The 14,768-nt window shown below is 52.8% G+C and overlaps 1 protein-coding gene across 1 annotated transcript in view; it reads left to right on the top strand.

The window, feature by feature from the left end:
• The window catches only part of MDN1 (midasin AAA ATPase 1), a 2,002,810-nt gene that overhangs the window by 1,706,846 nt on the left and 281,196 nt on the right, over positions 1-14,768 (top strand). The window contains exon 86 of the mRNA XM_085611158.1: positions 9,712-9,896. Within this exon, the coding sequence (XP_085467284.1) occupies positions 9,712-9,896 (185 nt within the window). The remainder of the gene's footprint in view (positions 1-9,711; positions 9,897-14,768) is intronic.

Raw genomic sequence — 14,768 nt, forward strand, 5'->3', positions numbered from 1 at the left:
AACGTGTTGATTTCAGATGAACAAGTTACTTACCTTCGGTAATGATAGATCTGTAAGAAACATTAGTTAGTTAGATTCCTTACCGCCCCACCCATCCTCCCCGTTCTACGAACTGATATCTAGGGTTAAGGTCATCCCTTTCAGGGCCCTAGATTCATGGCACCAGTGTCGGTTTCTTGCATGGCTCTGCGTTCCTGGCGCGGAAAGCTATGTACAAGAACCGACGTCAGCGCGCGAGGGCGGCGTCTAAGTACTCCGACGTCATCCCGACGATCACAACTCCGACGACGGACGCGGAGCCGCAAGCGACGCGCAAGGGTATTCCTGACGAAAAATCTTTCCGGATCCAGCCTGACGCCTGGGGATATTCTAAGGTAAGGAATCTAACTAACTAATGTTTGTTACAGATGTATCGTTACCGAAGGTAAGTAACTTGTTTGTTACTTACCTGCTATTTTACTAAAAAGCCTATTCAAGTTTATGTACTGCATTTACTAAGTATTGTATTATTCTGCATCCATACTGTAAATCAAACCAAAGTACAATTCAAACTGTGTTACAATCTGTATATTTACTACAAAGTATTTATCACTTACCAGTGCCAGGCTTGCTTGGTTATAGAAAATAAAATAACTAAAATAATATATTTATACAAAAATAATTGGTCTGAAGTTCAGTCTTTGAGTGTGTGAATTCATTTGCTGACTGAGTGTGTACAACAAATGCTTAACACTGTCCTCTGATACTGCCTTTCTGCTCGACCACACTACCACAAATGGAGAGTGAGGTGCTATCAAACTTTACCTCTGCTTACCTTCAGGGTTCCACTGGACTCTGTGCACACTATACCTCACTTTGTTATAGTATATACAGAGCCAGCTTCCTACAAGTACTACTTAAGGTAAGTAATTCTTGTAAATACTTGAGTATAAGGTGATAATGAGGACAGATCCTAATGTTTACCAAATTAACCAAACAGTTCATTTTCCTTCATCTGCAGCCGAAAGGGCTATACATAGCCTAAGTGTTAATCTGATAGAGACTATTAGCCGCAGATTCCTTCATGTCGAATTGTCCCCAGGCGTGAGACTGAATCCGGAAACTTTTTGCCACAGCATCCCTGCGCGCCAGTGGATGGGGCGACGCCACGCGACTCCGCCTAGGCGTCGTCCGCGTATGTGACAGCGAGGTCACATAAGCCCCACCCAGGCACGCCTACGTCAGTTTTTTCCTTTTCCGCGTGCAACGCGGATCCGGTCTTACTACGGGCCTGTTGTGGGCCCTTTTTTCTTCATCATTGTCCTTCTCTTGGTGCAACAGTGTGCGAATGTCTTCGGGCTTCAAAGATTGCACGACGTGTGGGAGTCTTATGTCGGCGACGTACCCTCATCGCATTTGTATGTGGTGTTTGGGGGAGGATCACGGCACCAAGGATTGTGAGGCGTGCCAACAGTTGAAGCAGAAGTTGCGGCGGGAGCGCCAAATGAAACTTCTCTAGGCGCGTCTCTCCAGGTCTGCCGCCTCACCTCGATCAGCCTCGGCAGACGGCTTCAGATACGGCCGTGGTCGTCATCGCCCTTCCCTGATGTCGCGAGAGCGTCGCTCACTGGTGGGTAAGTGTCGCAGTTTGTCCCCAGGGGCCGGGTTTCGGCCTGCCGGGGGCGTGGACTCTCCGTGGGTGATGCGGCCCCGTGATTACTCCTACCCACTGTTTCCCGGTGATGGAGCGTTGAGAGTCCAGATGGAGACATAAGCGGCGGCTTTGCAGGCCTCGCTGGCGTCTCCTCCTTCCCCTCCTGGGGCATCAGCGGTTCCCTTGCCTTGCGCGGGGCCTTCCACGGCACCGATTGGGTTGGATCTAGGCTTGGAGGATGTGGTACTGTTGGGGTGCTGCTTCTCTGGGGTCCCTCCTTCACACCACGGTGTCACTTGCCTCGCCGCAAACTCCTGCGGGAGTCCCTGTGGTGTCACGTGAGGTCGCCAGGGCTCGGGTTGCATCCCCGAGCCCCTCTCGGTCCCTTGACAAGGTGTCTAAGGCCGAGGTGACGCTGCTATGGCGCTGGCAGCTGCTGGTCCGGGCGGCGCCACAGGGGTCGGTGGACTCTACTCATCCCGCTCCGGGTTGAGGCTGGGCGTGAACCCCTCACCCTCCTCCAGGACTTTCTCGTCCCTCCACGCAGGTGGCTGCAGAGTCGGAGGACGAGTCGGAGGTTGGGTCGGCCCTGGCGGCGCCGCATGGCTCGCCGGACCACCTCTGTCGTATACTGGGCCGAGGCTGGCGGAGGGCTTTGTGTCACTCCCCTGGTATTTTCATCCCTCCACGCAGTCTGCTACCTCGGTGGAGGTCGAATCGGCGCCATTCCGACGCCGCCCCTTGTCCACTGCGACTCCGGCCCCACTCCGGTCCCCGGCGCAGTGTGACTTCGAGGAGCCCTATCCAGCGTCTCCTTCTGCGCAGGCTGGCGTTACCACTCTGCCTCGGGCGGCGGACTCTACGGCTCCTGACAGGCGTCGAGTTGCGGATTCGCCTTCGGACGCTCCCTCTTCTCCGGAGGCTGCCTGCATATTGGTGTCGTCCTCCCCGGAGACTGGCCGCCGAGTGGTGTCTTTTTCACCGGCATCGTCGAAGGGTGGCTCCCCGCCATTTCTGAGGCCGCGGTGTTCGCCGGAGGAGCGGCAGGTTCCCCATTCCTCGGCTCCTCCTACCTTCCACGTCTGGCCCCTGCCCGTTCCGCTTGGCTTGGGGGGACGGCCGCCTTAGTCTGCAGCCATCGCCCACAGTGGAGCTGTTTTCTCCGCCGCGGGGCCCTACAGAGGCTGGTGCGGCCTTTGCTCACGCGGTGTCCACGGCTGTAGATATTCTGTGCATGGGTGACCCGATTGCTCATTTTCTGACGGATCATCTCTTAGAGGTTCTTCACCAGGGCTCTGGTGAGAGGGAGATCTTGCTCCCCTTTGAGGGTTCGCTCCTTTATTTCCTGATGTGGGCTCCTGCCTCAGGGGATCCGGTGCCTCAGCACCTTCTACACCGGCACCTTACGGCGCTGCGTGACCCTGCGTGTCTTTCCCTCCACCCTTCTGCCGCCTGTCCTCTTTTGTGGACTGCATTTCCCTCCCTGCCGCCGCTGTTGTCTCCCGGGAGGCCCGCTGGCTGGACTCTTGGGGGCGCAACATGTTTGTCTCGACCAGCGCAGCCCTGCGGGCCATGAACACCTTGTGTGTCCTGGCTAGGGCCTCCTCTTGTCTGTGGGACTCGGTTGAGTCTTTGGGGTCCGCAGCTTCTCAGGAGACTGTTCAGGTGGACTTACAGCATCATGCGTTAGATGGCCGGGAGCTGGCGGCGTTTATCCTTCACTCCGCTCTGGACATCTCGGAGGTGCTGGGCCGGGCCATGGCTTCCTCAGTCGCTCTCCGTCGCCATGCTTGGCTTCGGGACGGCATCTTCCCTGAGAGCGGCTCATTGATTTCCCGTTTGATGGTAGCCTGTTGTTCCATGCCCCAGCTGACTCCGCCATCCAAAGGTTCCTGGCGGGGCTCCTTCCTCCTCCCCCTTATCTTCCTCCTCCTTCTCCTCCTCAGTGATTGAGTTGAGCTGGTTCTGGTCCTTCTTGGGATGGTCGCTCTTTCGGTGGAGTGTGTTTCTGGCCATTGAGTCCTCCTTGTTGGGACTTTGGCAATGTTGGCTGCTGGACGGCCCTTGTTCGCTGTGTGTGTGTTTTTTGTTAGAACTGTTACGCAGACTTTGCCCAGAGATTAGGCCTTCTGTTTTTCTTTGGGCTGATTGTCAAGCTGTTCGCGGGGTGTTTTCCCTGTGGCTCTTTTGTTTTTTCTCTGTTGCGGAAGTTCTTCCAAAGAGGGTTTCCATGTCTTGGGACTTAACGTACCCAATGTGGGGTAGTGGTAGCTGTTATACGGCTTGCGCTCTGCTGGGGAGTTCTGGTGGCCCTTTGGTGCCTGTTCTCCGTGGCGTTTCTGTATGTTGCTTTGCTTCTTGAGGGCGTGTGCGCGGTCCCTCGTGTGGGAGTGTCCGGCCCATTCCTCTTCTCCCTGCTTGGGATAATTTGGTGCCCTCCCTTGTCAGGTGTTGCCCACTCGGTCTTCCTGGGGCCCTGGGCTGTTTTTTCTGTTCTGGTAGCTTGTCTGGTATCGCCGCTCTGGTTGGCCTGTTGCCTTCCATCTGGTGTGGCATAGCCTTCTTTTCCCTCGTTTCCTTTGGCCCTCTGGGCTCTCTCCCTGGCTTTGGAGAGAAGCTTATTGCCTTGAAGGGGTGTGGGGTAATTCGGCCTCTCTGGCCTGGCCCTTGGTTCCTCTATCGTGAGTGTGTGCCCCCTCCCCTTTTTTCTTCTTCCCCCCATCACTCTGGGGTCGGTGGTGTTCTGCTTGTGGGCTGCTCCTCCTGCCTGGGAGGTGCCGGGTTATTGCCCGGTCCGCAGGTCTGGTCCCCTGTGTGTGACCCTCTGTCCTGTTATGGCTTGGGGGGTCCTTTTGCAGACCCTCCTTCCCCGTGGGTATGGCTAGGTTATCTATTCTACGTGAAGGAATCTGCGGCTAGTAGTCTCTATCAGATGTACGAGTTACTTACCTTCGGTAACGATGTATCTGGTAGAGACGGTTCTAGCCGCAGATTCCTTCATGGCCCGCCCTTCCTCTGCGTTCTGCGAGGATCCTTGGGTTGGTCTCGGCACTCGCCTCGTGGTGGGGGGCTGTGTCACTTGTGAGTGCATTCCTTTACTCTTGGCGGGTTGCTCAGTCTTGTTGCGGTTCCTTCCTCCCCTTGGTTCTCTGGAGGATGGGGTTATGGTGCTCCTGTGCCCCGCTACTCGGGCTGCTCCAGGTTTGGGGGAGGGTTTTACCTTCAATCTCTGTCCTCCCTCCCATCCTCTTGCTGCTGGGGGTCCCTGCCCTTCTGCCGTCCTCTGTCTGGGGGTCACCTGGCCATGCCCTGGTTCCCCGGAGGATGGCTGCCCTCTGTGCCAGGGTGGCTTGGAGGGTTGTTGTTGTTGTCCTGTCTGTTCTGGGGCTGGCTCCCCTTCCCTATTTCTGGGTGGGGGTTGTAGGCCTGCTACAGGTGTCCTGCCTTTACATATGTTCCCTGTCTCCGGGGGAGGGGTGGGAAGGCGGTTTACATGCTGGCTGGGTTTCTGCTCGGGGCTCTGCTCTGTTCTTTATTCCGCCCCTGCCTTTGGAGGCTGCAGTCTTGCACCGCTCCTGATGGTGTCGCTTGTCTCAATTCTTTGTTTCTACTCTTTCGCACACTGTTCCCCTGCTCCCACAGTTTGCCTGGTGGCTCCGCGTTGCGGCGTGGAAAAGTTCTCGGAAGAAAACTGACATAGGCGTGCTGGGGTGGGGCTTATGTGACCTCGCGGACGACGCCTAGGCGGAGTCGCGTGGTGTCGCCCCGACCCCTGGCGTGCAGATGATGCTGTGGCAAAAAGTTTCCGGATCCAGCCTCACGCCTGGAGATAATTCTACGTGAAGGAATCTGCGGCTAGAATCGTCTCTACCAGATACATCGTTACCGAAGATAAATAACTCGTACGAATGGCAGTAATGCATGACTTTGGCAAGACAAGGTAAATCAAAGGAACAATTTGTTTGGCATCTTACGCCTCACTTTCAATAGGAGCATCTCTTGACTAATGGACCATTTGCTAAATGGATTGTCTAAACTGGTCTGCTGTGTTACTCTCAAAATGGAAAGAGATTACTGTAGGAGGCTGGCTCCGGATATAGTGTACACCTATAGTAAGGCACTGTATACTCAGTCCAGGCATCCTTTAGTGATAGTGTTTAGGTCCCTGGAAAACAAGCTTTCATGGTGTAGCTGTGTAGCCAGCTAAGGCTTATCCAAGAGGGTGTAAAGCAATTGCATGTACCACTTAGTCAGTCAGTAAGCTTTTCACTAAAAAAAGAACCACACCAGGTGAGTAGAAAAATGCTTTATATTATTACTGCACACTAGACACTAACTTGGTATGCCTCGTACATGGAGGTATTAATTACACACAAGAAATACTTGGAAGATAGCATAGAAAAGAAGTACATAGGGCCTCATAGGAGGGCAAAACCATATGCTAAAATAGTGGAATGCAGGATAGCTAACAAAACAGGACTAGTATCCAAGGTTGGAGGATCCCAGAAGAAGCGAGGATCCACCCATGGTGAGTGGCTAGAGAAGCCAAGACGCCCAGATGGAGAGTAATTACACCAAGTAAATGTCGATAGAACAACACAGGTAAGTCGTGGTCTGGTTTTTTGGAGTTTTAGGACCCTTCCCAAAGGGCCCCAGAGGAACCACTTGGTGGAAGGAAGGTTGGAGAGTCACCCCAACCGTGAATACCCAGAACAGATGGATACCTGCACCAGGTAACAAAGGTGCATAGGGGTAAAGTGATATTGGAAACCTCCGTATATGCCATGGGAGGATCTTTGAAGTTCTGCAGCTACAGCGTCTCATGGACCAGGCTTGTGGAACCTGGCCAAAGAATCCTGATGAGTGGAACCTGAAAGCAGAGGGGACAGGGTCCAAACCACCCGGAGGTGACAGGAGGCACAGGAGCACAATGGAAGACCTGATTGAAGGTTCTTGCTGAATTGCAGTGTGAAGAAAACAGCAGCTGTGGAGGCCAGAAGACGTTGTAGAAGACCAGGAGTCCTTCATGAGCTGTCCCACGCCGGTCGACAAGTGCAGAAAGGTCAGTGGCTGGCAGGACCATCAACAAGCCTTGGCAAACGCAAATAACGGTTTGCGGGTGAAGAGGCAACGTTGCAGACCAGCAAGGTCTGATGGACTAACTCAACAAGGGTTAGACAGGACTGGCCCTCAGCATGTTAGAGAGCCAGAAGAAATTGGTGAAGCCCCCTCAAGGACCCTTTGACAGCAGGCACAGGAGGCTGCAAGAAAGCCACAGCTGCACACAGAAGAAAGAGGCCCCACAAGGTAAGGGATGCAGGCAGGACAGCGTGCTTGGAGCTGTGAAGTGCTAGAGACAGGGGCTGCTTGGACCTTGAAGAACTTCTGTGCAAGGAGCCAACAAGCCTTTGCAACAACAGACAGAAGTGGTGCACAGTCAGGTGGTCACTGTTGGCTGGAGAGGTATTACAGTCTCCCGCTTGCAGGGAAGACTGGTAAGGCCTCTGGAGAACCAACAAACCACCACCTGTGTTGCAGAGCCAAAAGATGTATGTGGGACAAGAAGATCCACAAAAATGTAGGCGACATTGAGGAGCCTGCGGATACAGGGAAGGCACTCCTTCACTTCAAGGGAGATTTCTTCTGGCCGGGATGCAGTCTGAGCCCTTGGTGACTCGTAGGATGCACGGCCACGGAGTTGCAGATCTTCAGAGAAGCACAGGGATGAAGATGTAGCAGGATTCATCCTACCTGGAGCACTCTTGTCGTCGGTCCTGACTTGTGGAACAGCAGAGTTCCAGTGTCCACCAGCCAAAGAGTCTTTGAACAATCTTCATATGATGAGCAGTCTGTTCAAGAAGTTGTTGTCGGGACGAATCTAAGGACCTACTCTCAGGGGAGTCCTTGAGTAGCCCCAGGAAGAAACTCTTCTGTGGCAACCCACCTATTAAAGGGGGTCAGGGACGCTACTCAGATGTTCTAGCCAGTCAGATGCTCTCAGGGGCCAAGATTCCATATGGCAGAATCAAGTGGCCACCTGGAGGAGCTCAGGAGCACTTCCCTGAGGAGGAGCTGGACATGGAGGTGGACACACCCCTGTCCTTTGTGTAGTTTCGTGCCAGAGCCTGAGCCCTGGACTGGGTGAAACTGGTTTACACAGGTGGGCACCAAATATGCCCTTCAGTGCAGGCTAGTGGAGCTCGAAATCACCCCTACCCAACCTAATTCTAAAGGAGAGGTGGTCACTCCTCTCCGTAGCAGGAAATCCTTTGTTCAACTTCCCCTTCTTGAGTTAGGCTCATCAGCAGGGGGCAGAATTGTGTCTGAAACCGGCATCAGCGTGGGTTGGCAGGCAGGCCCTGAAAGGCTACGCAGGTACGTATTGGAAGGGGTCCTCTAAGGAGCGCCCACCCTCCCAGTACATGGTATCATGCAACTAACACTGAAACCGGTGTAGTTGCATTATTCCAACATGTTTGATACTAAATACGCCCAGGTTCAGGGCAACTGTTGTGTAGTTAGACATCTCAACTTGCCAGAGTCCACTACATACCTTATAATGGCTGTCCCGCACTTACAAAGGCCAGAGAATGGAGTTCAGGGTTTGTAGGGGTACCTCTGCTCATACAGAGGTACCCACACACTTTGAACCATGCACCATGCCCTTGGACTGAAGGGCCTTTCTTAGGGGTGACTTATAGGTTTTAAGTGCAGTGACCGGGATATAAGGGAAACCTTATATCTGGAGTGAAGGGTGCATGCACCCTGTCAAGCAGACTAAACCGGCAGTTCTTCAGACACATTTTGCATGAGCTCCTCTGGGTGGCATAATACATGCTTTAGCCCATGGGAGACCCCTGGTGTACCAATGCCCTGGGTGCCTCAGTACCATATACTAGGGACTTACTATGGTACCCCAGTAGGCAAAGTGTGGGGATTACAAGTACTTACCAGCACATTTAGAGGAGAGAGAGAGAGAGAGAGCACAGTCACTGGGGTCAAAACACAGACACGAGACATAAAGTGGGGGTATATAAGCTAGAAAGATCCTACTTTCTTACAATTACAGACAAGACTGAGAGCACATTCATGAGAAAGTAGGGTGTATCACTTGCAACTTTTCCAAATACTTAGCAGTTTTAGTAGCTTTTCCGAAAGATTGACACATTTTGGTTATCTGTACTTGAACAACTAGCTGCTCAGTGCTCACACTGTTCAGCGGGTAGTGGAAGATTTTTGGAAAACATTGAAATTCCTACATGTTCTGGCCATATAAATAAACTATGAAAAATTATCACCACCTCTACTAAAATTGTTTGATGCTTATGGCAGTTAGGGCTACAGTCATCTGAAACTTTATTCTTCAGAGCACAACACTGCCTTGTATTCGCAAAAAAAAAACATTCAGTTCTAGGAAATTGGAAGCCGCCACTGAGTTCCGAACGTTTGTTCTCTATCCATTGTCTCTTCGAAGTCACAAATCCCAAGACTGACCCTGAATAGCAGTCCAGAGAACAGGAAATCAGAAATACTATTTCTCTCTGAAGTACCATATCTTGTTTGTTTTCTCCTTGGTGTGCTGGCTTAGAAAAAACATATGAAAAGTAGCACTCTCTCATAAATCTTTTCCACCACACTGTATTGTGATGCACCCCTTTATACAGATGAACTCGCACTCTGCCAATGTCAGTTCAAGGAAAATATTCTGACGCTAAGAGCAATGCATCCAGCTTTGAAATGTTTCCAGACATCTCTGTGTGAATAATTCATTGCATGGCTTGGCAATTCTATCTAGCCCTGCACATTTACATATGACTGGTTAGCTGAGGGCACCAAGGAGCCACAAGATCCCCACAGTCCAGCTGGAGCTAGGAAACGGCAAACCAAGACCTTCATCATCTGGGTCAAATAGTTGCAGCACTGCCTTTCATCAGGCATGCCCCTAGAGTATCACGAGTCCCCTTTCAAAGCTGAAAGTAGGCCTTTTAGGATATCCCACCATTGGGATGTCATTGTTTAATTAACAAACCACCATACACCTATTTATGCAATAACGTTTAAACTGACATTTTTTGCAGATGAGGCTGAAGAAGACGACAAATCTGAAAGTGAAGATGAAGAGTTGGACAAACAAATGGGAGATCTTGGTGACGCGGAAGCTGATAAGCTAGATGAGCGCCTCTGGGGGGATGATGATGATGACGACGACGAAGATGAAAGCAGCAAAGATAAAATGGATGAAATAGGACCAGGAATGGACGAGGTGAGAGAATGAAGCAAACTATGGCTTCTTTTCACCCGTAGCCCTATAAGGGGGCAAATGTAATAGTTGTTAATTTACTACTATGATGTCTTTATGGCCATTTGAGTTTGAAGAGGCCTGTCTCTCACGGTCTACTGGTCCCTGTAAAGATTTTCTATTGGTAGAGGTAGCCTTGGGAGTGAGGACGCCCAGTGAAATAACTCCTGGTACTAGTTCCCGTTGGGAGATTATTGCTTAGGATTTGGGCAGGAGCACAACTTAAAATGTCAATAACTACAGGTTAGATGCATGGTTCAAATTGCCATTAAATCCAGACACCACACAGCACAGGTGAAAGCCAACTAAATATGGTCCTTCTAGGGGTACAGTGGGGCAGGGTACCGGCACCTTACAGACACTTCATGATTCAAGGGACCGTGCAGATTCACCAATTTTAAAGACACTGCAGCTTTGCGACCCAAATGAGGTTCTTTACATCTTGGCTCTCTGGCCAGCTGGACTGCAATGACCTTATGGGCTCCATGACAACCTCATACTTTCTGGAGGCCCCTAGAAGCAATTTCTAGTTGCCGGCTCAAGTTGGCTTCCCCTGGTAGTCGCAGTCCAGTTCTCAGACATGAAAACCTCCCCTGCTCTGCATCGGACAAGGCAGCAAGACAGCCTATTTGGTTTCCTATTTAGTTCTTCAAGGAGGGTAGCAACCCTGCAGAGGTGCTTTGAATGGCTCTAATATGTTCATCTACACTGGTGTTCAGTCCTCTTCAGTGTCCACAAAAATGATGAGGTGCGAGGTACTGAGTGGCCAGTGCCTCCACCCTTTTGGTGGTCAAGACTGGATTCTATAGGCAACCAAAGTGTGTTTCTTGTTCAGTGGTGTATCTTTATGTTGTTTTCCGAATTTCTTGGTCTTCTGAGCCAGGGGTTTCCAATCCGACCAGTACATACCTTTTTCTGAGGAGATATGTACTTGGCTTAGAAATAGCAAGGCATTAGATTGCATTACTATAGGAGACCGCTTCAAGACAATCTAGGAATTGGATAGGTTTCACTCCAGGCAGGCTTATCCTCTGTACTGAGAGAATGGGATGCGACCTCTCTTCTGACCTCCCACTAGGTGCAACAGGACTGGACAGGTACTGGAGATGTGTAGGTGCTGGTTAGAATGCATGCCCACATGGAAACCATGTTGTGCAGAAAGCACAACACTCCATGCATGTTCTTTCTTCATACTTATTTATATTAGATATGATGAAGGAAAGGGTCCACAGTTAAGAGAACTATACAGACCTTTTACTGGGTAGAGCTATTAGGTATTTTCCCCACAGCAAGTACTGGTAAATGATACACTGTCACCACTGCCATTCACTGTGGAGCTTTAGATCTGATACAGACTACTAGCTGCAGATTCCTTCACGTAGAATTATCCCCAGGCGTGAGACTGGATCCGGAAACTTTTTGCCACAGCATCCCTGCGCGACAGGGGGCGGGGCGACACCACTTGACTCCGCCTAGGTGTCGTCTGCGTACATGACGTCAGCGAGTTCACATAAGCCCCACCCCGGCGCACCTACGTCAGTTTTTTCCTTTTCCGCGTGCAACGCGGATCCGGTCTTGCTACGGGCCTGTTTCGGGCCCTTTTTTTCTTCATCCTTGTCCTTCTCTTGGTGGAACAGTGTGTGAATGCCTTCGGACTTCAAAGCTTGCACGTCGTATCGGCGTCTTATGTCTGCGACGGACCCTCATCGCATCTGTATGTGGTGTTTGGGGAGGATCACGGCACCACGGATTGTGAGGCGTGCCAACAGTTGAAGCCGAAGTCGCGGCGGGAGCGCCAAATGAAACTTCTCTCGGCGCGTCTCTCCAGTTCGGTCTCCTCCCCTCGATCAGCCTCGTCAGACGGCTTCAGATACGGCCGTGGTTGTAATCGCCCTTCCCTCATGTTGCGAGAGCGTCGCTTACCGGTGGTTAAGTGTCGCAGTTTGTTCCCGGGGGCTGGGTTTCGGCCTTCCGCGTGTCCTCCTACCCACCGTTTCCCGGTGATGGAGGGTCGGATCCAGGCTTGGAGGATGTGGTGCTGTTGGGGTGCGGCTCCTCTGGGGTCCCTCCTTCACACCACGGCGTCTCTGCCTCGTCCCTGTGGTGTCGCGTGAGGTCGCCGGTGCTCGGGTCGTATTCCCAAGCCCCTCTCGTTCCCTTGAGAAGGTGTCTAAGGCCGAGGTGATGCCGCTACGGCGCTGGCAGCTGCTGGACCGGGCGGCACCACAGGGGTCGGTGGACTCTACTCGTCCTGCACCAGGTCGAGGCTGGGCGCGAACCCCTCGCCCTCCTCTGGGACTTTCTCGTCCCTCCACACAGGCGGCTGCCTCGTCGGAGGGCGAGTCGGAGGTTGGGTTGGCCTTGGTGGCGTCGCATGGCTCGCCGGACTACCTCTGTCGTATACTGGGCCGAGGCTGTCGGAGGGCTTCGTGTCACTCTCCTGGTCCTTCTCGTCCCTCCACGCAGACGGCTGCCTCGGCGGAGGTTGAGTCGGTGCCATTCCGCCGCCGCCCCTTGTCCACTGTGACTCCGGCCCCGCTCCGGTCCCCGGCGCAGTGTGACTTCGAGGAGCCCTATCAAGCGTCTCCTTCGGCACAGGCTGGCGTTACCGCTCTGCCTCAGGCGGCGGACTCTACGGCTCCTGACAGGCGTCGAGTTGCGAATTCGTCTTTGGACGCTCCCTCTTCTCCGGAGGCTGCCTGCATATTGGTGTCGTCCTCCCCGGAGACTGGCCGCCGAGTGGTGTCTTTTTCACTGGCATCGTCGAAGGGTGGCTCCCCGCTGTTTCTGAGGCCGTGGTGTTTGCCGGAGGAGCAGCAGGTCCCCCATTCCTCGGCTCCTCCTACCTTCCAGGTCTGGCCCTGGCCGTTCCGCTTGGCTTGGGGGACAGCCACCTTAGTCTGTAGCCGTCGCCCACGGAGGAGCTGCTTTCTCCGCCGCGGGGCCCTACAGTGCCGGGTGAGGCCTTTGCTCACGCGGTGTCCACGACTGTAGATATTCTGTGCATGTGTGACCCGATTGCTCATTTTCCAACGGATCATCTCTTGGAGGTTCTCCACCAGGGCTCTGGTGGGAGGGAGATCTTGCTTCCCTTTGAGGGTTCGCTCCATTCGTCCCTGACGAGAGCTTGGGAGCGTCCTGCCTCAGGGGATCCGGTGCCTCAGCACCTTCTACACCACTGGCGCCGCGTGACCCTGCGTGTCTTTCCCTCCACCCCTCTGCCGCCAGTCCTCTTTTGCGGACTGCCTTTCCCTCCCTGCCGCCGCTGTTAACTCCGCCCTCCCGACATGTTTGCCTCGACCAGCGCGGCCCTGCGGGCCCTGAACACCTTGTGTGTCCTGGCTAGGGCCTCCTCTTGTCTGTGGGACTTGGTTGAGTCTTTGGGGTCCGCAGCTTCTCAGGAGACTGTTCAGGTTGACTAACGACGTCATGCGTTGGATGGCCGGTGTGAGAAGTTGGCCTGATGTATGATGTCACTAGTTCTAGTGTACACCCTGTATCAGTCCAAACAACCCTTATGGTGATTGGTTGTAAAGTCAACCTTATAGATCAGCTATCCTAGTGGTAGCATGGACAAGAGCAGTCTTAGGCTAAACTCTGTATGGCATGTGAAGCCAGCTGTTATACCATCACAATCCCTTGAATACCAAATGAAAGGACACCAGGTATATATAAAAGTAGAATGTATTTAGTCTAACATATACCCTCAGCACTCTTTATGAGTTCAGAGGTCTAAGTACAAACAATTTCTTAAGTAGCACACGTTAAGTTACACAGGAAAAATACAGTTAGGCCCGGGGGCCACGCAAACCATATACTAAGAAAGTGGTATACGTACCACGTCACGAACAGGGAGGAGGCCTAGGGAATCGCTGGGGCTACACTACACTACCAATAGTTAGGAAGTGGGAGGCCCACGGGAAGCGTGTGCAGTGTGGAGACACACACGCGGGTTACATTAAAGTCAAAAGGAATGTAGTAGTTAGAAATAGGAAGAATAAGGACACTTCCGAAGTAACTAGGAGGAAGCAACTAAAGACCTAGACACTTGGATAGTCAATATCCACTGGAGCACCGGAGTACTCGCGTTACCTCACCCACAGGAGACAGGTGCATAGGTGTGAAGATGTGTCGGGTGTCGTCGCTGGATCCTATGGATGCCTGAAGAAAAGATGCTGGCAGGCGGCCAGGAGGAAGATGTCCGGTGGACCCAAGGATGGATCTTGAAGGAAGAACACCTGAAAGCAGAGGGGACAAAGTCTGGGTCACTAGCCAGTGACCGGGTGGAACCAGGAAGGAACCAGGCGATGTCGTGCAGAACACAGGTGATGTCTTGAAGCTTGTCTCTGCAGCCACGTGGACCAGGAGGCGTCGAGGACGACCAGAACCAGGATACGAGCTGTCCCACGAAGGATCTTGCTGATGGCGGAGTCGACGTCCCGATTGGAGTCAACAAGCCTTGGCAAAGGCAAGCCACGCAGAAATCGAAATTCGCTTCTGTTGCAGACCAGGAAGGTCTGAGGTGCTTCTCTTTCACAGGGAAGCAGGAGCCAGTCTGGGGGAGCCAAACCAGTGGTGGAAAGTTAAGGGTTTGTCGTCACTGAGGCTACTAGCCAACGGGCCAGCAACCGGATAGACGCGTCGAGCAGGAAAATGCAGAAGGGCCCCACGCAGAACTCGTGGAGTGTGGAGGGCTGATCTTCGGTGCAGATGGTGCTCGGGGTTGGGGCTTCTCAATCCCCAGAGCACAACTTCAAGGATGCCTCAGAAGCTGCGCTGGAAGCTACTCGCTAATTTTCCCAGGTAGCCGGTCCCACGTCTCTCGTCGCCTCCACG

This window comes from Triturus cristatus, chromosome 6 (genome assembly GCF_964204655.1).
Source record: "Triturus cristatus chromosome 6, aTriCri1.1, whole genome shotgun sequence".
In the NCBI taxonomy this organism is placed as follows: Eukaryota; Metazoa; Chordata; class Amphibia; order Caudata; family Salamandridae; genus Triturus; species Triturus cristatus.